This window comes from Saimiri boliviensis, chromosome 6 (genome assembly GCF_048565385.1).
Source record: "Saimiri boliviensis isolate mSaiBol1 chromosome 6, mSaiBol1.pri, whole genome shotgun sequence".
In the NCBI taxonomy this organism is placed as follows: Eukaryota; Metazoa; Chordata; class Mammalia; order Primates; family Cebidae; genus Saimiri; species Saimiri boliviensis.
The window spans coordinates 104838720-104860512 of record NC_133454.1 but is presented as its reverse complement, the minus strand read 5'-3'; the positions used below and the strand labels follow the sequence as shown (position 1 = coordinate 104860512).

The 21793-nt window shown below is 37.2% G+C and overlaps 2 protein-coding genes across 9 annotated transcripts in view; one reads left to right on the top strand and one right to left on the bottom strand.

Annotated features, from left to right (window-relative positions):
- IFTAP (intraflagellar transport associated protein) overlaps window positions 1–16790 on the bottom strand; it is a 97527-nt gene extending 80737 nt beyond the window's left edge. For 2 of the 6 annotated variants that reach the window (XM_074401326.1, XM_074401325.1), the window contains exon 1: window positions 317–457. In XM_074401326.1, coding sequence (XP_074257427.1) covers window positions 317–370 — 54 coding nt within the window. In that variant the 5' untranslated portion in view covers window positions 371–457. Of the gene's footprint in view, window positions 1–316; window positions 464–16528 lie in introns of those variants that run through there. The other 4 variants (XM_010333512.3, XM_010333502.3, XM_003920001.4 and 1 more) reach the window with 4 other exon arrangements.
- Window positions 13019–19314, top strand: RAG2 (recombination activating 2). Of its 3 annotated transcripts, none has more exons than XM_003920004.3 (3): window positions 13019–13153; window positions 16326–16518; window positions 17088–19314. In XM_003920004.3, exon 3 carries the CDS (start codon window positions 17118–17120, stop codon window positions 18696–18698), a length of 1581 nt encoding a protein of 526 aa, XP_003920053.1. In that variant the 5' UTR covers window positions 13019–13153; window positions 16326–16518; window positions 17088–17117; the 3' UTR covers window positions 18699–19314. The 3 variants fall into 3 exon arrangements, with proteins under 3 accessions (XP_003920053.1, XP_003920051.1, XP_003920052.1); XM_003920002.3 differs by having other exon boundaries at window positions 16137–16518; XM_003920003.3 differs by lacking the exon at window positions 16326–16518.
- Window positions 19315–21793: the final 2479 nt, after the last annotated feature.

Below are 21793 nucleotides of genomic sequence, written 5' to 3'. Positions count from 1 at the left end.
TCAAACATTTTTAAAATAGGCTTTTAACAACCGCCACTCTTTGCATTTGGATTTCTTAAAAAATAAAAGGATAATACTAACTGATTTCTCAAGTCATTTTTAGTTATCAGATTCTGCGGCTCTGATACCATCACACAACTCTGGTATTTATATCATCAGTAACATTAGGGCATCAGTCACAAATGCCCTAGTGAGAATTACCTGATCACAGGAATGGAATGAATGCTCACTAAATAGTCTTTCTTAATAGGCAGGAGAAACATAAACTTATGATAAAACTATTTATTGTGGCAGAAAGCTTACTTCTCCATTTTACCTTGTGAAAGATTAGTAAAAGTGTCCAGAAATTCTTGATCATATGTTTGCTCATGACAATTAAGGAATTTATCCAAGACTTCTTTGATTAATTGATCTTCATCCATTATTTCCAATCCTGACATTCCTATTCAGGAGGCCACAGTATCTACAAGACAGAAAAATATAAGCTAGACAGAATCAGGCAGTACCGGCCCCTCTGAAAATACTCTGAATGGGTAGGTTGAAAAATCCCAAGGCTCCAAAAGGAAGATCAAGGTAGTTACTAGAGCAATGATCTATAGTTCAAGAGACAAGAGTTTTATTCATATCTTTGTTGCTAAATTGTTAACTATCACAATTTTATTTTTTGCTTCAGTTTTCTCATAACTATCTTCTTAATTCATAAGAATATTGTCACCTAATTACATAATTAGAAATTCAATGTCTTTCCAGGTAGGAGGAACTTTAAAGAGTACTCAACTAACTGCCCATCTAATGACAATAGCTAACACTTATTAGTGACTTATTTAGCAGTCACTGTGTGTCAGGTGCTGTTCTGAGTAATTTTTTTGTTAATTATCATAACAGTTCTAGATAAGGTCACAGAGCCAGTACATAGAAGTGCCAGTTCAAGCAGTTTGATCCTAGAAACCACGCTTTTAAACACTTCACTATCTGTCTCTCTATTCATTAGGTGACCTCCCCCACTTCCCTACTATCACTGACAAACAGTTGACTTGCCATGCTTCAACACATCCAGGGACTAGTAACTCTAACACTCCAAAAAAGCCTTTGGGCAGCTCTATTAAAAACTTTTAAAATTAAGCCTAAATCTGTCCTACTGTACCCTACCCCAACTGGTTTCTGAGGCCCTGAGGTTGTACTGAAAAATTTCAGTCTTTCTTGTACATGAAATCTTTTCAAATATTTGAACAAGGTTATACTGTCCTTTGTCAATCGTATTTCATTCACTGAAACAGTTTTATTTTCAAAACCCAGATCAGAATTCCATTTCTTTCTGAAGACTTTATCCTCCCATCTACTACCACAGGAAGAATTAATCTTAATATATCTGTGCTGCTTCTGTACTAAGGTCTACTGTTAAATTTATCATGCTGTATTGGAAATAGTTGTGTACATTTCTGTGTTGTCCGTTAGACTCAGAGACATGAAAGGTAGAGTCCACATCTCTTCATCTTTGTATCCCAAATACTTGATAGCTCAGGATGTGGCACAGAGCTGGCAGTCAATCAATACTGAGCTAGCATTACTCATCTGAGCAGGTACAACAGTCGAGTACTGCTAGAAGATGGCAAAACACTAAACTGTACTTGCCCAATTATTTCATCTGTGCCTTAAATGATATGGTTTCAAGTCCTTAAATCCTCCTGATCAATGTCTCAGGAAAAGATTTCACATTGCCTGCATCCCTTTATATATGCCATCCACAACTGAAGACAAGACTTCAGATAGGATGAGATTAGACTAACTCACATTCTCAATATTGCACTCTTGCTATATAACTGGAGATCACATTCACATTGGTAGTGGCCATTCCACATTGTCATTTATTTAGCACAGTGCTAACTGAACACCTGTCAGCTAAGACACACTGCCTCAATCCAAGCACAGTTTGGACTTCATTTTCACTTATGATATTTCCCCCTGTTAAACTCCATTCATTCTGTATGAAATATTCTTCTTACATAGCTTTGAGAAAATTGATTATCTACAGAAAGCAGACATGAAATTACCACCTAAGTAGTCAGTATTACAAATGGGGGACCATAAAAGTAGGGGTTTCTCCAATACTGTAGGGAAAGGAGAGCACTAACTTCCTTCTTTCTATCGGAAACAAGAGTAAACATCTGTTAGCTTTTTCTCCCACTTTTCCTTTATACATTTATCATTTTAAAAATACAAATAGTGGCCAGGCGTAGTGGCTCACACCTGTAATCCCAGTACTTTGGGAGGCCAAGGCAGGCGGATCACGAGGTCAGGAGGAGTTTGAGACCAGTCTGACCAACATAGTAAAACCTCATCTCTACTAAAAATACAAAAAATTAGCTGGGTGTGGGGTTGTGCACCTGTAATCCCAGCTACTCTGGAGGCTGAGGCAGGAGAATTGCATGAACCCAGGAGACTGAGGTTGTAATGGGCCAGGATCATGCCATTGCACTCCAGCCCAGGGGACTGTGCAAGACTCCATCTCAAAAAATAATAATAAAAAATTATATATATATAGCATGTATAAGATATAAAATTATAAAAACCTTTAAGTATCTCCAGACTCTGCTTATTCCCAACCATCAGAGGTAAATGCTGTCAAGAGTCTAATGACTACTTTTAAATCTTTCCCTATAATGTTTATAGAGAATGATAGATTTTTTTTCTAAAAATGGGAACATATTATATGTTATTCTTTACAGCTTTAATTTAATAAGTTACCATCGACATATCACCACTTTAGTATATGCAGATCTAGACTATTCTTTCAAACAGCTGAACAGTCACAGCCCAGCTCTGCCATTCACTGTGGAGCACTGGGCAAGTTACTTGACCTCTCTGGGTCTCTGGTTACCCATATCTATAAAAAGGGATTATAACTATCCAGGCCTATATTTCCTTAACCTCAATTCTGAAATATCAAAAAGCTCAGGAAAAAAATTTTTTCATAAGATAACCCCCAAGTGCATTTGCAGGCAAGACTTGATTGAATTAACATGAGAGTGCTTATGGCTTTTATTCTACTCAGCATTACTATTCACATATTTCCCTGCAGAAATAATAATGTGCTTGCATATAAGGTGCTTTCCCAGAATGAGCCTAGAGCTTTTGTATAATACATGGCACATGCACTGATTACTTTTCCAAACTCCAAGAAGTTTTGAATTCTGAAGCACATCTGACACTGAAGGTTTAAATAAAGAATTGTGAAGCTACACATGCCTCACAAGATTACTATGAAAATGAAGTGAGTATGCATAGCATCTCAAAAAATGTCAGCCATGATGATGATGATGATGGATCAGTCTTAGTATTCTGTCCTCTGCCTACACAAAGACCTGTTATACTGTGCCCACTCAACTTTGAAGGCAGTGATGTTACCTAAAGATAAATCAAGATAATTCCTCCTGTATTACAACCCCAGATAAAGCATGGAGTGGTAGAGGACTGAGTGAAAATTAAATGTATAGCTCGGTACCAACTTAAAACAAAGGAAATTGTTTCAAGCTATTTTTGGTGGAAAAAATTAGATATATGAAAAAGCATCGGTTATGGCTTATGCACATTTACCTGTAACACCACCAGGGTTTAGCAATGCGAGGCTGAATAAACTGTGTTTGCAGTAGCTAAACAGTAAATAATGATAAATAAACTCAAAGGTGGCTATTATTTCACTACAGTAGGACGTATGCTTAATTATAAGAATTTCGATGTCAATCTGCTTTTCCAGAATTGGAGCCCAGAAAAATTCCAACAGTTTATTTTATCAATCTCTTCTTTAAAATCATCTTTGATAAGTTACTTCGGCAAACAAATACCAAATAGATGCAGCCAGGTTGTGGTTTCCATTCCTGTAAATGTCTTCTCATAATGCTTTAAGAGTATTAATAGAAATTCTTTTAAATTTTTTTTCCAGTTCTCAAATTGGCATATTTTGAGTATTATCCAATACATCTCAGTAGTACTAAAAGCAAACAATTAACAGATTGTGCCAGCACAAATTCAAAATCTTTGTAGGCCTTTAATTTTATTTGTGTGGTTATCACAATACACAGATGACATGTTTTTATTGACTTTTTTTTGGAGATGGAACTTCACTCTTGTTGCCCAGGCTGGAGTGCAGTGGCTCAATCTTGGCTCACTGCTACCTCCACCTCCTGGGTTCAAGCGATTCTCCTGCCTCAGCCTCCCAAGTAGCTGGGATTGCAGGTGCCCACCACCAAGCCCAGCTAATTTTTTGTATTTTTAGTAGAAACGGGGTTTCGTCATGTAGGGCAGGCTGGTCTTAAACTCCTGATCTTAGATGATCCACCCACCTCTGCCTCCCAAAGTGCTGAGATTAAAGGCGAGAGCCACCGCACCCAGCCTTATTGACTTTTTAAAGGACTTTTGGAACATCCAGTTACACAATTACTGAATAATGTTATTATTCAAAATTATCATTATTTGAAGAGTTTAGCAATAGCCATCTTCAAATTTAGAACTTGCCTTTTTCATAAAAATACAAACCTAATATTAAAAGTCCCCAAGGACTGACAGAGCAGATAATCACTTATCAGACAGCCAAGTGGTTTATGCAAATCTTGGTGGTTTTCTAAAAGGAAGCAATGCTTTTTCAATTGCCATTCACATACTTTTGTGTTTTTATCATGAAGCATTTTTCTAAAAGAAAAAGAGAGAGAGAGAGAGAGAGAGACTTGCCTTCATAACAGGATTGTTTTGGTTTGGTTTTTATGTTTTAAGGCTTTGAGCTCCACATGAAAGACTCAGAACGTCTTGTGATAAGTAAATGTATATAAATATCTGCTGATAAATCAAAAGTAACACTTTCACAATTATGGCCCCCAGAAGGAAATACAGGGAGCATGCTTTGCTCCTTGGACTATTAAACTTGACTTGAAGACCCACAGTCCTGGTTAGGAATAGGGTTCACTTTTTGCCAAGTCACTGATAGTGAGAAAAATCACATAAGCTCCCCAAAGTCTTGTTTTCTGCTATCAAATAATGAAACTAACCTAAGCTAGTTAATATTACGTGCTCTCTGAAAGAACGTTATTATGGAATATGGTACATGAAATTGTCAGAACTGATTCAGCATATCTTTGATGTTTACCTTCAGATCATCTCTGCTTAATGAACTTCCTTAAACACAATGCAACTTTCAGAGACAAGAGTAGTAGACCTACAAAAGCAAATCACCATAAGCTTGCCTCTCTGAAAGTGCACAGCCTGCTTTTTAACAGCACTAAGGGTTATATGTCTGCAAAACAAAGAGGGTGGGATTGTTAAAGGGTCGTGCAGGTCTATCAAAGCCCACTTATTCAAAATTTTATTTTTCTTCTCAGTAAAAATCTACTGCTATGCTAAAAGGTAAGATGGGATGTTATCAAAATATTAGCACTTTGCCTAAGGAAATAAAGCCATCAACATTTGTACTTCAACATTTGCACAAGGTGTATGTCCTTTCATATTTGTGTAAATGGTCAAATCTCCAAAAGACCAAACTGCACTCAACTGCAGAGATTAAGACAGCATGGGTGTGATTAGAACAGACCTAATATGAACTGATTTCTTCCTCCTTGAGTGAATTACAACAATGTTGCATCCTCTAATTGTTTATGTCTTTCAGATAATATCAAGAAGAAAGAAAATCATCCAATGAGAAATTCAGATTCTCTAACTTGAGAGCAAACTGAAGGTTATCTAGCCCAATCATAGAGAATACATGAGTATGGGAAAGAAACTTCAGATGGGGTCTGTCAACTAATGACTCTATTGATGAGCAGTAACGTGTGGTTCTCTCATCATAAATAGTAATGAGATGCTCATGATTATGAACTTCAAGGCACATCTGAAGCCAGTAGGAAATTAAGCACAAAGCAACAGTCTTAACCCTGGTAGGTGTACTCGTGCCTCCATCTATACTCTGTACCAACATGCAAAAGGCCAGAGGCTGAGCACATATTACACCATTATTTTAGAGACCCACCAATACAAACAAGAAAACAAAGGAAGAGACCAAAAGAATAAAGGGAAAGCAGAATATAAAACAAAACATCTCTTACAAAACAGAAAAGAACCTAAACTCCTTTATTGTTTTTCATCAGGATGAAATAAAAAACAACATATATTTCTAGCATCAAAGTATATACACTGCACTTCAAGTTACGAGCTTTTATCAACAGCCTTTTCTAACATTTAAAAGACACAGAACTCCTTATTATTACCAAAAAAGTTGGTAGTATAAGCATCTAGATTTCTATATATCATTAAATTCCCCTAGGTATAGCCCTTTGCAGTGAATATTAAAGGAAGTATTTGGAAGGAAGTAGGAAGGGTTTGGGAATTATTGTTGGCTACAAAGCTTTAAGAAAGAGATGAATTGTGTTCCATGCAGCAGTAAGAGAAGTATGTCTTAATAGCTATCATTTCTCCTTGACAAATTCTCACCTAAAGGAGAAGAGAGAACATCTATCCTAAAAACTGCACATAATTTTTTAAATGTGGGTTCAGATTATAAACAAAGATACCGCAAAGGATGCCTTAACAAAAACAGATCTATGTCTTTCCCTAAAGAGACTTATGATTTACATTTTTTTTTTTTATTGAGACAGAGCTTTGCTGCTGTCACCCAGGCTGGAGTGCAGTGGTGCAATCTCAGCTCACTGCAGCCTCCACCTCCTTGGTTCAAGCAATTCTCCTGCCTCGGCCTCCCAAATAGCTGGGATTATAGGCGCATGCCACCATACCTGACTAATTTTTGTGGTTTTAGTAGAGACAGGGTTTCACCATGTAGCCTGGTCTCAAACTCTTAACCTCAAGTGATCTGCCCACCTCAGCCTCCCAAAGTGCTGGGATTACAGGCATGAGGCACTGTACCGGCTCTAATTTACATATTGTGTACAAGACTCCATTTTTGTAATAGCAATAACTCAGATTTTTATGTTATACTAAACTTATGCAAGATGTTAACATTGCAGAAGGCTGGACCAAGGAATCATGGGAACTCCCTATATACCTCTTTGGAACCTCCTGTGAATTAACCCTGTGAATCTGTAATTATTTTTTAGCTTAAAAAGGGGGAATGGAAACAGAGAAGAAGGATAAGCCAATTAAAACAAAAGATATTTAGGAAAAGAAAATTGTCACTAAAAGTTTACCAAGAATGTTGGAACCAGCTGTGTTGTTTTCCCCTACAGAAAGCTCTGGGAGAGGGACTAAAACTAACCTATAAAATTACATGCATAAACAGAAACTTTCCTCTTGAAAAACTTGCTTCCCTTTCCCATTCATTCACCCAAGATACTGTAATGAGATTTCTTTCTCTTTTTCTTTTTCTTTTTTTTTTCTTTCTTTTTTTTTTTTTTTTTTTTTTTTTTGAGACAAAATCTCTCTCTATTGCCAGGCTGGAGGGCAGCGGCGCGATCCTGGCTCACTGCAACTTCCGTTTTCCGGTTTCAAGCAATTCTCCTCCTTCAGCCTCCCGAGTAGCTGGGACTCCAGGCACGCACCACCACACTCGGCTAACTTTTTGTACTTTTAGTAGAGACAGGGTTTCACCATATTGACCAGGATGGTCTCGATCTCTTAACCTTGTCATCCACCCTCGTTGGCCTCCCAAAGTGCTGGGATTACAGGCCACGGAGCCCCGCCTGTGATGAGGTTTCTTGAGGCTATCATTCATTAAACCCTTCTGTTCATCAGCAGATTTCATAAAATCCATTTTATTTTCCCAAATATACTCTTCCTCCTAGCTGTTTAAGTCAATCCAGAAATGTCTGCATTGACTCACTGAGGCAGGTCAACTAAGTGTTAGATTTTCAGTTACACAGTTATTAATTCTTTTAAAGAACAATGCAAACCAGTTAAGCTTGAACTCTCCCCACTCAGTCCCTATCATTTTTAAAAAAACATATTAACTGTATACATGGAATCTGTAGGATATACTTAAAAGACAAATTGCACAAAATCCATTTTTTGAAATCAGAAAGATTGCCTTTTCACTACCATTTTTGCTTCTTTGGCTTTGTTTGTTTGTTTGTTTTTATGAATTTAGAGTTATGTGGAATTACAGGTAAACTACCTACCTTCACCCCCTAACAAAACAAAAGTATAAGCACACTAACTGACCTCTAAACATTTATCAAGAAAACTTTGCCATACACATATTTCAACCATGTTCAAAACTGATCTCCTAGATTCATAAATGCTATCAACTATATCCATGAGTTATGGACAGTAACAGCAAGTAATTCAGTGAACATTTTTTTCAAGACGCCTGATAAAACTGTGAATCCATAAGGCAGTAGGGTTTCTGAGTCAACTTTATAGCTCTATAATCACACAATATTTCGATCATAAAAGATCTATTAGCTCATACATAATCCCACCCTCGCATAAGACAACAGTGTCCCACTAATGCTTAGTTTATCTATACTGCATACTATGATACAAAGGCATCCACCCTTAATTAAACTTGTCCCCTTCTCTCCAACTTCCTGAGCCTGTTAGCCACCTGCACAGTGCACAGGCCTTTAAACAAAACCAAGAAGCCTACTCTAAAGCAAAACCCACACAGCTGGTTAGGAGCAGGTGTAAACCAACTGAACTAAATCACCTAGGAGTTTATTTCTAAGTGTTTCAAAATGTCAGATCTTGCAAATAAGATCAACCTTTATTTCACTTGGCATTCTCTTAAAAGAAGTAAGATTTTAGATTTATTTCCCATCTATTTTGAATTCTAAATTCCTAAGACTGTGGAGTAACAAATAGGCTATAAGAGGTAATACAATGCTTCCCCAGCTTCCAATTTCACTCAATACTTTAATTTTGCCTCAATGTACAAAACATAACATACACATGCACATACATATACACATAATTTCTTTTTGTCAATATGGTTTCTATACTCAAAGGCAGAAATTAAGAATCAGGCTAGGTGTAATAGCTCATGCCTGTAACCCCAGCACTTTGGAAAAACAAAGATCACTTTGGAAATCACTTTAGCCTAGTAGTTCAGGACCTCCTGGGCAGTATAGTGAGACCTCATCTCTACAAAAAATTAAATAAGTAGCTGAGCATGGTGGTGTCCACCTGTGGTCCTAGCTACTCAGGAGGCTGAAGTGGGAGGATCACTTGAACCCAGAAGGTGAAGGCTGAGTTGAGACAAGATCATGCCATTGCACTCCAGCCTGGGCAACAGAGGAAGACCCGTCTCCAAAAAAACAAACAAAACAAACAAACAAAAACAATCACAAACTCCTTTCCTTCTCTAAAAATAAAATATTTAAGTGAATTTTTTTCTAGCACAGCATTGCAAAACTTTTTTTTAATCCATTTTGTTTTCAAGCAAAGAATCCACCTTAAATCAGAAAGCATGAAACTTTTATAGGAAGATACCAGTCATTCTGGTCAGGTGGCCATATCTAACTAATTGCTTTAAGTAAAAAATGTCAAGTCACTTGTCATGTTCTTCTCTTGACAATCCATCATTGTCAAGAGTGCTTCCTTCTATATATTTCCTCTTCCTTCCTCATTTCTTTGCCAGTGTCAGTTGTGGATCCTATTGTGGAATTCACTTAACAAGCCAAACATCTCCCTTTCCAACACAATTTCTATTATTTCCTCAAAAATCTGCCACTTAGTAAAATAGTAATCACCGTCTATGCTTACCCTAATGCTATGAAAAGTTGCCACTGACATTATTTCAAACACTTGTTAACTCACAGAGTGACAATAAAGTTTAAGCTGTTACTCCATTTATAAAACGGGGATGGAAACACTTAAGAGCTGCACATTTCTTGAAATGCACTGTCATGAGCTCATAAAACAGTGTTTCTCCTCTGCCTCCCTCCAACCCACCATGTCCACAGACCCCGCAGCTGTGTTACCCTTGACAAGTTATGTAAACTTTTCTGACCCTGAGTAGTTTAAATGTAAAAATAGAGATTGGGCTTCAGGTTGGTTTCCATCTTTTTTTCCCAATTATGTTTCCTTGTTTTTCCAGTTACTATGCCAGGATATCCCATTACTAAGTATTTGTCTTTGCCATAAAATAAAGGTTGTTTCATTCTGTAATTACACTGACTTGTATTCTTTAATTTTGTATGGGGTTTTTGTTTTGTTTTGTTTTGTTTTGTTTTGTTTTGTTTTTTGAAATTTAGGGAAGGATAAATCAATATGCTCTTGTAGGAGATTCAAAATCTTGAATTTGATTTTGCCTCAAGGCTTAAAAATGCGTTGAGCAACTTATAACTGTGATTTCTTAATAAACTTTTAAGAAAAGCTGAAAGTGGGAAGAATGTAGGCATGTTCATCTGCTTCATTCTACTATCGTATATGTTCTTTAAGGCAGTGGTCCTCAACCCTTTTGGCACCAGAGACTAGTTTCGTGGAAAACGTTTTCCACTGACCAGAGTGAGGGGGATGGTTTTGAGACGAAACTGTTCTATCTGAGATCATCAGGCATTAGACTCTCATAAGGAGCACACAACCTAGCTCCCTCACATTCGCAGGTTACAATAGGGTTCACACTCCTAGAATAATCTAATGGTTCGAAGCAGATCTGACAGGAGGCGGAGCACAGGCAGTAATGCTTGGCCACCTGCGGCTCCCCTCCTGCTGTGAAGCTCTGTTTCTAACAGACTGGTGATCCCTGTCCTCAGGCCCAGGGATTGGCAATCCCTGCTTTAAGGGCAAGGCCTATGTCTGATTTTTTTTCTAATTCTTCACATGGCTTTGTGTATAGTAGATACTCAACAAATCAGTTTACTATTTTATATTTAGTTTCAATGCTGAGGACTTTGGGAAATCAGGAACCTTGTATGAGATCACTGTAAGTCTAATGCTCTCCTAATGGTATAGCAAGGACTTGGAGTCTTCAAATCCATTTTCAAATTTCTAATTCTACTAATTTCTAGTCTCCTCAAGAGACAACTAACCCATTCAGCAACTAATTGCTATGCTAAAAAATGCATTTTTTATGTTAGTAAAATCCAAAGGTTAAAACACATCTAAACCTACCCATTATTTCTATTTTTGCATTTCTTATTTTGTATTTACAATGGAGACATCCAACTTATCAACTTTATGACAGTTGTCCTTATTGTTACTGTAATGTCAAGTATCTTATATATAACACATAAACAGTTTAGGGAGATAACCTAATATCCTTTTGCAGATTAAAAAAATCATCATGGTAGGAACTAGAAGAGATGATGATGCTTTTTTAAGGATGGATCGACATTTCAAATGACGAGAATCAACCAAGCAATTGAGCTACACACATCTGTTTAAGAAAAAATCAACCCTGAAAATATACACTAAAATTCTGCCAAAAAATTAAAGTAGTCTCACACACACACACACACACACACACACACACACACACACACACACACATATTTGATTGCATTTTAGGTTCTGGGGTACATGTAAAGAACATGCAGGATTGTTGCATAGGTACATACATGGCAGTGTGGTTTGCTGCCTCCATCCCCATCACCTATATCTGGCATTTCTCCCCATGTTATCCCTCCCTAAAGTAGTCACTTATACAAATAAATTTATAGCATCTCCATCATTAGGTAAGACTGTATACATTCTATAAACTAGACATTTTAATCCATTAATCCTTACAATAAGGTAGTTATTACTCCCATTTTAGAGGTAAAACAACTGACATTCAAAAATAAAACTTCACAGAACTGAAACCCAAACTCAGATTTGCCTACCTCTGATCACTACATTTTATCATCTAAATATGGAAACTGATCAAATGACCAACAATAGTGGAAGGTTAGGTAAATTACATTATATTTACTTAACATCATATTATGCTACTATAAGAAATCATAGGCTGGGCGAGGTGGCTTATGGCTATAATCCCAGCACTTTGGAAGGCCAAGACAGGCAGATCACCCAAGGTCAGGAGTTTGAGACCAGCCTGGCCCACATGGCAAAACCCCATCTCTACTAAAAACACAAAAATTAGCTGGGTGTGGTGGCATGTGCCTATAATCCCAGCTATTCAGGAGGCTGAGGTAGGAGAATAGCTTGAACCCGGGAAGCAGAGGTTGCAGTGAGCCAAGATTGTGCCATTGCATTCCAGCCTGGGAGACAGAGCAGGACTCCATCAAAAAAAAAGAAAGAGGGAAGGGAAGGGAAGAGAAGGGAAGGGGAGGGGAGGGAACAGGAGGGGAGGGGAAGGAAGAAAGAAAGAAGAGAGAGAGAGAGAAAGGAAGGAAGGAAGGAAAGAGGGAAAGGAAAGGAAATAAATTATAAAGGTAGTTTTTGTGATCAAGATCACTAAGGAATATTAATCTTTTCCTTGGCTGAACACTTTATATATATTACCTAATTTAATATTTTCCCAACAACTTTTTGAAGTAATTATTTCTATTATCCTCATTTCAGAGACAGAGAAACAGAGGCTTAAGGATTAAGATGACTCTACCTGAAAAATAGCAGGGCTGGCAGAGAAAACCAGGTAAGCTTGACCCCAAAGCCCATTTTTTAAATCATTACACTGTATTATTACACAGTAGCTGTCTGATCTAAAGTTGGTAGAGGGCCTTGAATAATACAACTCCTTCCTTCTGAGCCTTGCATTAAAGGAAATGAGACCACAGAAGAGCACTTCAAAGTTAAAATGAATAGCTTTGGTATTTATGGTCTCTTGTTTTAGGACAAATAATCTCTCATTCAATTCAAAATAGTATTTATTTAAACTACAGAAACTCTATGTATTTCTTCTGTGTTTTTCTAAAATGTTTTTAATTTTTAAAAATGAAGTTTTGACCAGATTTCTTTTTATCTTTACAAACGGTGAATTGTGTTGTCATTGTTGCTAGTAGTGAAATAGTTAAATCCTGAGGGTATACCCTGGTGGATATCTCCCTCAACCATCTAAAGAGAGAGAGAGAGAAAAAAAGGTCACAGTCAGTTACTCCCATTAGATCAGTGTTCATGAGAACATCTGTAGGCACACATACACACTCTCTTTACAGTCAGCCTTCTGCTTGCCACAGTCACAGTGGACAGGCAGTGAATCTTCCCCAAGTGCTGACAATTAAAACGTGGTTTAGCAGCAAAGATTCAGAGAGGTGTGAGCAGCCCCTCTGGCCTTCAGGTAGGTCTGATACCTTCATTTCTACCAAAGCTAAAAAATGGGGGCCTATGTTTGTAAACTTTAAAGGAATGAAGATGTCACACTTTGGCAGTGTGTTAGTTACAGGTGGATTGGGTGTCTAGATAGGGAAGGGATGAGTCAAATTTGGAAAATTTGGGGCTTTCTGTTCTCTGGCTGCTTCAGGCTTAATTCTTAGGCCTTTAGAGCACTATTACTAGTGTATAAATCATTCTCTGGCCTAAGTATAGGAGGGAAGACTTAATCCTGGTTTTACTGCCAGCAAAAATAAAATAGTGTATGCCTCAAACCTGATTAACTGTGCAAGAGAGTGTTATTCACACACTAAATGCTTAAAGTTACATGAGCTTACCGGTTACTCTGGAGCAATCAGGAAACTATGGCTAGCACGGATAAGCTAGATTTAATGCTTCAGAGTACAGTATCTTTCTTTGGAAAAGAAAGTCAGTTCAGATACGGGGAACTATAAACCCAGACCTCATACTATGAGTCCTTTTATTATACTCAGCTATGCCCTAGCATCACAGTGAATAAATGAAAATCTCCCTGCTGAAGAATGTTAGCCTGGGGTTGGGAAAATTGTATATGTTTATTGGTCCTATATTTCTGTGCTTTACAAAAAGTCTTTAATGTGTTGACCTTGAAACCTCCTTCAGCTGAAGAACAGGGTCTCACTTTTTAAAATCTGCCTGTTTTTATGTAGCCTATTAAAAGGAAAAGACTTTAGTAGGTTATTTTAGATGTAGTATAATCATTTAAAAACTCCTTTTAAAAACCAAGGTGTGACTAATACACTCATATTGAAACCATGGAAGAGATACAATAATCTACTCCAGTGAAAAATATATTCAAGTCAATAAAGCAAAATTTCAAAAACTAAATGTGGCAAAGTAATATAAAAACACTTCAATGATCCTGTTTATTCTTTAAATGCATACATCATCTGGTTACAGTGTATAATCTAAAAATTAATTACTCACACTTGAACTGTGTTACAAGAGGAGGCAATTCGTCTTAGCAATAAGAAATTTTACCACTGTTTTTAGGGCCTTGAAACAATGAAGTAAGCCAAAAGCAGAGCATCAAAGGGAAAACAGGTCAAAAGCCCGATTTCAAAAATCTTTAGGGGCCTAGATTAAGCTACAAAAATGGACAATCCTCCTTACAACTTGCCCAAGAAAATGTTTCTATGTAATCTACAATAATCATGTTTTCACTTATATGAGAAGCCAAAATTCCTACAGCAACCTTAAAATAAAACCAAGGGGTGACAATGAAAGCTTTGTTTTAAAAGCCAATGTTCTTGAAAAATCCCTTTGGATCTAGAATCCATTACCACTGTATGGCTTGCTGTGTATCTCAGTAACTGCCATCGCAGGTGTTTGAAACAAGCAGGCCTTGGCTTCAGTGTCTGGCCCCTCAAAACGGGACAATTCTCTGATCCTAATCTCTCAGGCTGAAGTTTTCTGAAGTGAAGCTCAATAATGTCTCCTTTTAGTTTCTATGAATAGCATTTTTCATAGTTGCTCAGACACCTTGTCTCACGTAGGCTTGGGTAGGCCACGAATAAATAAAACACTGCCCAGATTATTTTATAAGCTGGGTAGGTTGCAGAATGTACAACTGAGGGTACAACTGAATGTACATTGCTTTCATAACTTTGATAATAATCCTTCTCAGACACCATTTCCTCACCTGCTTTAATCACCCACCAGATAACTGTTTAAAAATCACCCCTTTAGGAGTCTCCCAAGTAAACTAAAAATAATAACTACAAGAGATTATTTAGCAATTAATTACAGCTGAACTACAGAAATTATTTAAAGCAAAAAACAAAAACCCACCAACATCTCATTAGAGTGACCAGAGATTCTAAATAGTCCAAGGATTCTTTGCAGGAAGAATAAAGATAAATTGGATAAATTATAGTATCAACTAACATTTATTGCTTATGTGCCATGCACTGTTCCATGAGATTTACATGTGCTATCTCATTTATTTCTCGAAACAGCCCAGTGCATAGATACTAAGATTATCCCCATTTTGTAGATAAAAAGAACAGAGAGAAAAATAACTTGCCCAACATGGTTACACAGCAACTAAGTGTTAGAGCCCAATTTGGACTCCAAGAATTCAATTTAGGGCCTGCATATTTAATGAAGGTTAAAGGGTGACAAGAATAAAATATTAATATCTTCTGTTAATAAATTAACTACTACCAGCACCCTCATCATATATGTTTATCCAATTCTTTTTAGTTCAAAAGTTTATCTATCTATACCCACTGACCTGATTCTCAGGTCCCAAAGCCCCTTCTCACCGTCTCCAACCTTATCAACTTCCATTACTGGCAGTTGGTTATGCACTAGATCTTATTTTCGGTAAATTTAAAAATAATCGGAATAATAACTTTTATCTACTGTGTGCAAATCCTTGTTCTAAGTACTTTACATCTATTAAATTATGAATCATAACTTACACCCATATATGAGGTTGGTAAAAATTATCAGTTTTCAGATGAGGAAACTGAGGCACACAGAGATTAAGTAACTTGCCCAAAGTCATGTAGTTAGTGGCACAGCCAGGATTTGAATCCAGCCAGTAAGCTTTCAGAGTCCATACTCTTAGCCACTATTTGTACTGCTTTTGAAGCATATTAAGAAGTAACTCTGAAAAGTCAAGGAATCTGTACTGTTTCGTTTCCTTTAATATTTGTTGTACAGGACTTTACACTGCAAACAGGGAGTGTATTTCACATCTCTCTAAGGTAAACAATAATAAAACAGAAATTCATCAAACTTACTTCATCTAGTAAATGTTCTTTTAGTTGTAACACAAATATGAAATCCTGAATAATTCAAACACCTCTCTGCCTAGTCCCTGCTTACTACAGAATTATTAAAGAATTTCCTAAAAGTTCTTGGACTGGAAATAGGTGAAAAAGCCACTAACTCTATTTCCCTAGAATGAAGGTGAAAATGAGATGTGTTTAGGAACCTTCTCTGCTTCCCTAAAAGAACACCCAAAACAGCAGTAAAAATAGTGAAGAAAGGGCCTTTGAAGTGCACGCACTAAAAACTAATAACTATATTTTAATTGCTAATGGTAGAAGTGGTAAAAATCAGTAACAGGCACTGTCTCCCCGGCTCTCTAGGGATTCAGAGGCCCATCTTTCCGTACTGTAAGACAGTTACGGCTTTTGTAACCCTGGTGTCCCCTTCAACCTCCCGCCCCAGCACCTCCAGGGTCCTCAGGGATGCAATTTTGAGTCGCGCTCCGAAGCGTCCAGACAGGCAGGACACCCTAACGACACTTCTGCCAGAGTCCCTTCAGACTGTGGTCTCCAGGCCGGGTCACCTGTTCAAAAGTCCCCAGGAGTGACTTCAGTAACAACAGGGTAGAGGTTTGCCCAACACCGCTCCGCGCGCTGCAGCGTTCCCGCAACCCGGATGTTGGGTCGGTGTCAGCCACTCTCACCTCCCATTCCCTAGTTTTCCGCCTTTGCTCCCATCTAGTCACTTCGCACCTTCGGCTAGTCTTTATTCAGAGACACATTCCAGGAGTCCCCTCTCCCAGAGCAACAAAGACAGATTTCCGAAGCCACACAACCCATAGGGAAAGGATTCCTGGGAAATGTGGTTCTTTCCGCTGACGCGTGGTGACTCTTTAAGGAAAAGAACTACAACTCCCGGAAATCCTAGGGAGAATAGTCCGTGGCTACAACATGTCCCAGATCCTTGGATGGTATAGGCAGGAAAGGTTCTGTGGCTCTTTACTGACCTAACTCCTTGGATTTTGCTCTTTCACTGCAAGTGTGTGGGAGGACTTAAAAAATGCTATTTACATGTGGAGGAAACTAAATACGGTGATTTATATGAAGTGATCTCTAAGTCATTTTATTTTATAATTCTTTCAGACAAAAAAAATCTACGTACCATCAGAAAATATGTCACTGCAGATGGTAACAGTCAGTAATAACATAGCCTTAATTCAACCAGGCTTCTCGCTGATGAATTTTGATGGCCAGGTTTTCTTCTTTGGCCAAAAAGGCTGGCCCAAGAGATCCTGCCCTACTGGAGTTTTCCATTTGGAGGTAAACCATAACCATATCAAATTGAAGCCTACAATTTTCTCTAAAGATTCCTGCTACCTCCCGCCTCTTCGCTACCCAGCAACTTGCACATTCAAAGGCAGCTTGGAGTCTGAAAAGCATCAATACATCATCCATGGAGGGAAAACACCAAACAATGAGCTTTCAGATAAGATTTATGTCATGTCTGTTGTTTCCAAGAACAAGAAGGTTACTTTTCGCTGCATGGAGAAAGACTTGGTAGGAGATGTTCCTGAAGCCAGATATGGTCATTCCATTAATGTAGTATATAGCCGAGGGAAAAGTATGGGTGTTCTTTTTGGAGGACGCTCATACATGCCTTCTACCCACAGAACCACAGAAAAATGGAATAGTGTAGCTGACTGCCTGCCCCATGTTTTTCTGGTGGATTTTGAATTCGGGTGTGCTACATCATACATTCTTCCAGAACTTCAGGATGGGCTATCTTTTCATGTCTCTATTGCCAAAAATGACACCATCTATATTTTAGGAGGACATTCACTTGCTAATAATATCCGCCCTGCCAACCTGTACAGAATAAGGGTTGATCTTCCCCTGGGTAGCCCAGCTGTGAATTGCACAGTCTTGCCAGGAGGAATCTCTGTCTCCAGTGCAATTCTGACTCAAATTAGCAATGATGAATTTGTTATTGTTGGTGGATATCAGCTTGAAAATCAAAAAAGAATGATCTGCAACATCATCTCTTTAGAGGAAAACAAGATAGAAATTCGTGAGATGGAAACCCCAGACTGGACCCCAGACATTAAGCACAGCAAGATATGGTTTGGAAGCAACATGGGAAATGGAACTGTTTTTCTTGGCATACCAGGAGACAATAAACAAGTTGTTTCAGAAGCATTCTATTTCTATACACTGAAATGTGCTGAAGATAATACGAATGAAGAGCAGACAACATTCACAAACAGTCAGACATCAACAGAAGATCCAGGGGACTCCACTCCCTTTGAAGATTCCGAAGAATTTTGTTTCAGTGCAGAAGCAAATAGTTTTGATGGTGATGATGAATTTGACACCTATAATGAAGATGATGAGGAAGATGAGTCTGAGACAGGCTACTGGATTACATGCTGCCCTACTTGTGATGTGGATATCAACACTTGGGTACCGTTTTATTCAACCGAGCTCAACAAACCTGCCATGATCTACTGTTCTCATGGGGATGGGCACTGGGTCCATGCTCAGTGCATGGATCTGGCAGAACGCACGCTCATCCATTTGTCAGCAGGAAGCAACAAGTATTACTGCAATGAGCATGTGGAGATAGCAAGAGCTCTACACACTCCCCAAAGAGTTCTACCCTTAAAAAAGCCTCCAATGAAATCCCTCCATAAAAAAGGTTCTGGAAAAATCTTGACTCCTGCCAAGAAATCCTTTCTTAGAAGGTTGTTTGATTAGTTTTACAAAAGTTTTTCAGATTCAGGCACATGGAACTTTTGAATCTATTTTAAAAATCATAACATTGATTTTAAAAATATGTTTCTATTTTTGTTTATTTAAAATGCCTATGTTTTCTTTTAGTTACATGAATTAAGGGCCAGAAAAAATATGTTTAAAATGCAATGATAAATAAAGTCACTCTAGAACCTATACATTTTGAAAATACTTTACTCAAATACTCAATTTGCTCATTTATTCTTAACTGAGAATTTCCTATCTGATTTTTTTTACATACCCAGAAGCAGTAACAATCATCAACGTATGTTTGTATTTCTTATCTGAGTCTTGGTAACAAATAACCTATAGAGTGGTTATGACAAATTTAGCCAATAAAGAAATTAACACACAAAAGAATTAATTATTTTGTGCAATAAAACAATTCAGCAATTCACCAAAACTTAAAATCAAGATCATCTACATCCCATACTAGTGTTCTTTATATACCTTCAAGCAACCCCTTAGATTATGCCTGTGAACAAGTTAGTTCCTCATAGCTTTACAGTTATAAATATACATATAGATATAGATGATGTTCTCCACTGACATGAGGGAAGAAATAAAGAATCTACATCAAGTTTGATACATTTTCCTGAATTATTTGCATGCATTTTCTTTAAGGATTTCCCTTCCCCATTATATGATGCATGAATGATGTGCCAAAGTAAGTCATTTGAACTAATAATTTGTGGGAGTTTTCATGGAAAACTGAAGCCTACTGCTACTTAGAATTCTGGAAAAAGTAAGACTAAATAAATCTCATAGAGATGAATAATATTGATTATTTCCCAAACTAATATAAGTTTAAAGAATTTCCTGACATTTACAGGCAGAATATTTAAATGGAGGAGAAGAAATGTATCTGTGTGCATGTGTGTGTATAGTTAACATGTGGAGCTTGCTGCCAGTGAATATTAAAAAGTCAGTGATCTTGCCAAGATTTAATTAGACACTTGCTAGGATGAAATTAGTCAAAATGACTGTTAATTTTAAGGTTTCAAGACATCAATTAATAACCAGATGACTTTAGAAACAAATGCCTTTCCTCCTGGAGTATTTTCCTGAAAAAAGCACTTTTCTGAAAAAACCTTATCCTAAGACCTTCAATCACAGTTACAGTGAAGACTCTTACTCTTCACTGAAAGTCTACAGTGTGTAAGGTACTACTAGAAAATTCAGGGGAAACATGAACTATATAAGAGATGAAAAGTGGGAACACAAGTTCTGCTTATCGTTCCATGTCTCAGATACTGAAGTTAACTTGGATAAATGAATCATGTTCACCTGTTTCAATAATGTTGCTCACTGAATATTCCTGTTGAACAATTGTTTCACATTGATTTTTTTGTTGTTTCCATCACCTATATAAAAATGATAAAATATAAAAATCTTCTATTTGTATTGATTTACTCAAATTATTAAGATATAAATCACCTAAATAATGGCAAAATTAAACTAATTTTTTCAAGATCACTCCACTTTGATTTCTTTTCTATCTGTTAGTAGAAAAACGGCACAAGTTGGAGCAAAAATATCCTTTATAGAGTCCAAAAGTGAAATTTCCCCAAGGAGTAGATATATTCTCTCTTCCTGATTTGTCTGCAGAGATTCGGTGGCTAAGGAATTATTATCACAGATTTATTTTGTAGCCAGTGAAATCCAGATATGCTAATCTAAGTGATTCAGTTGTGAAGTCTCTGAGTTTCATAGTCAAACTCAGATCTCACCAGCATAGCTGCCTTTGGGGTGTGTGTGTGTGTGTGTGTGTGTGTGTGTGCATGTTTTAAGAGCATGCAGTTTGGTTATAGATTATATGTTTGAGTAAAATTAAATCCTTTTTTTGTCATCTGAGCAATGAGTTTATCTGATGTGACTTAAAGATACTGTCACTGCTTTTCTAATAAGCTAATGCAAACATTCAAATGAGCCACGTTAGAAGAACAGACACCTATTTCAACAATATTGTCTTTGCCTAAAATGTTTCAGGGACTCACATTTCAATCAATCACTTTTAGAATATATGGTTCATTTCCTTGAAGATGTTCAACAGCTGTCCCTCTTTCTTCATTAAAGATGGATTTAATTTCTGGAAGCAGGCAAGTGTCATTCAAAGCGTAGCAGAGTGAGATTTTTCAGTATTACACTACCACTTTAGGTCAAAGCAAAAATGTGAATACAAGCTAACAAAATGGATTTTCTGATATGGCTTATGAACGGGTTTTAAAGGAAAGTCATAAAATTGTTTGTACAAGACTACAAGAGTAGTGTCAAGAAATAAGTATATGGTTTCCCAAGGTAATCATTTTAGGGAACTATACACATCTATAAGTACAGGTGAGTTCAGTGTGTTAGGGGAAAGGGAAGGTATAAAGAAAAAGAAATTGTTATTCCAAAGGCTCTGGGGAGAGATGAAGCTTGTCACATATAAGGAACTGAAAGGTCAGCCAAACATGGTAAACAAGTAGGGGTGGAGTGCCATGAGCCCGGAGAGGAAGGCAAGGGCCAGGGATTCAATTTTTCATCAGTAAAATAAAATCACATTCTGCTCTGCCCATGTTGGTGAGCAGTTATAAGGGCCAAGCACATTTTTTATAAACTGAAAAATAACATATGCTCTTGTTGTGTGTTCAAAAACATAGTTTCATCATTCTCTATCACTGTGAAATAAATCCAGACACTCCGTGTAAAAATTATTTAAGAGGGTATTTGCCAGAGATTTTACCATAATAAGCACATGTAATTATGAATTCCAACTGACAAATATAAAATCTAGACCACACATCATCAAGGACTGCGTAAAAATATTTTAGCTAGCCTGAAGGAAGGAAAACTAATGGTCTTGAATAACGGTTAACAAGATGATCAATAAAACAATCTACATTCGAAGATATAATTGATGGTATGTGATCTCATCTTGCACTGAAAATCGAATTATGAGATCAGATTTGTCAGAAATAATATTCTTTTTTGTAGACCATAGATTGATAAAATGAAGTGCATGAAGTTTGGTTAAGAGATAAATCAGTCATTTAAAGCAGTATGAATGGTCCATTCAC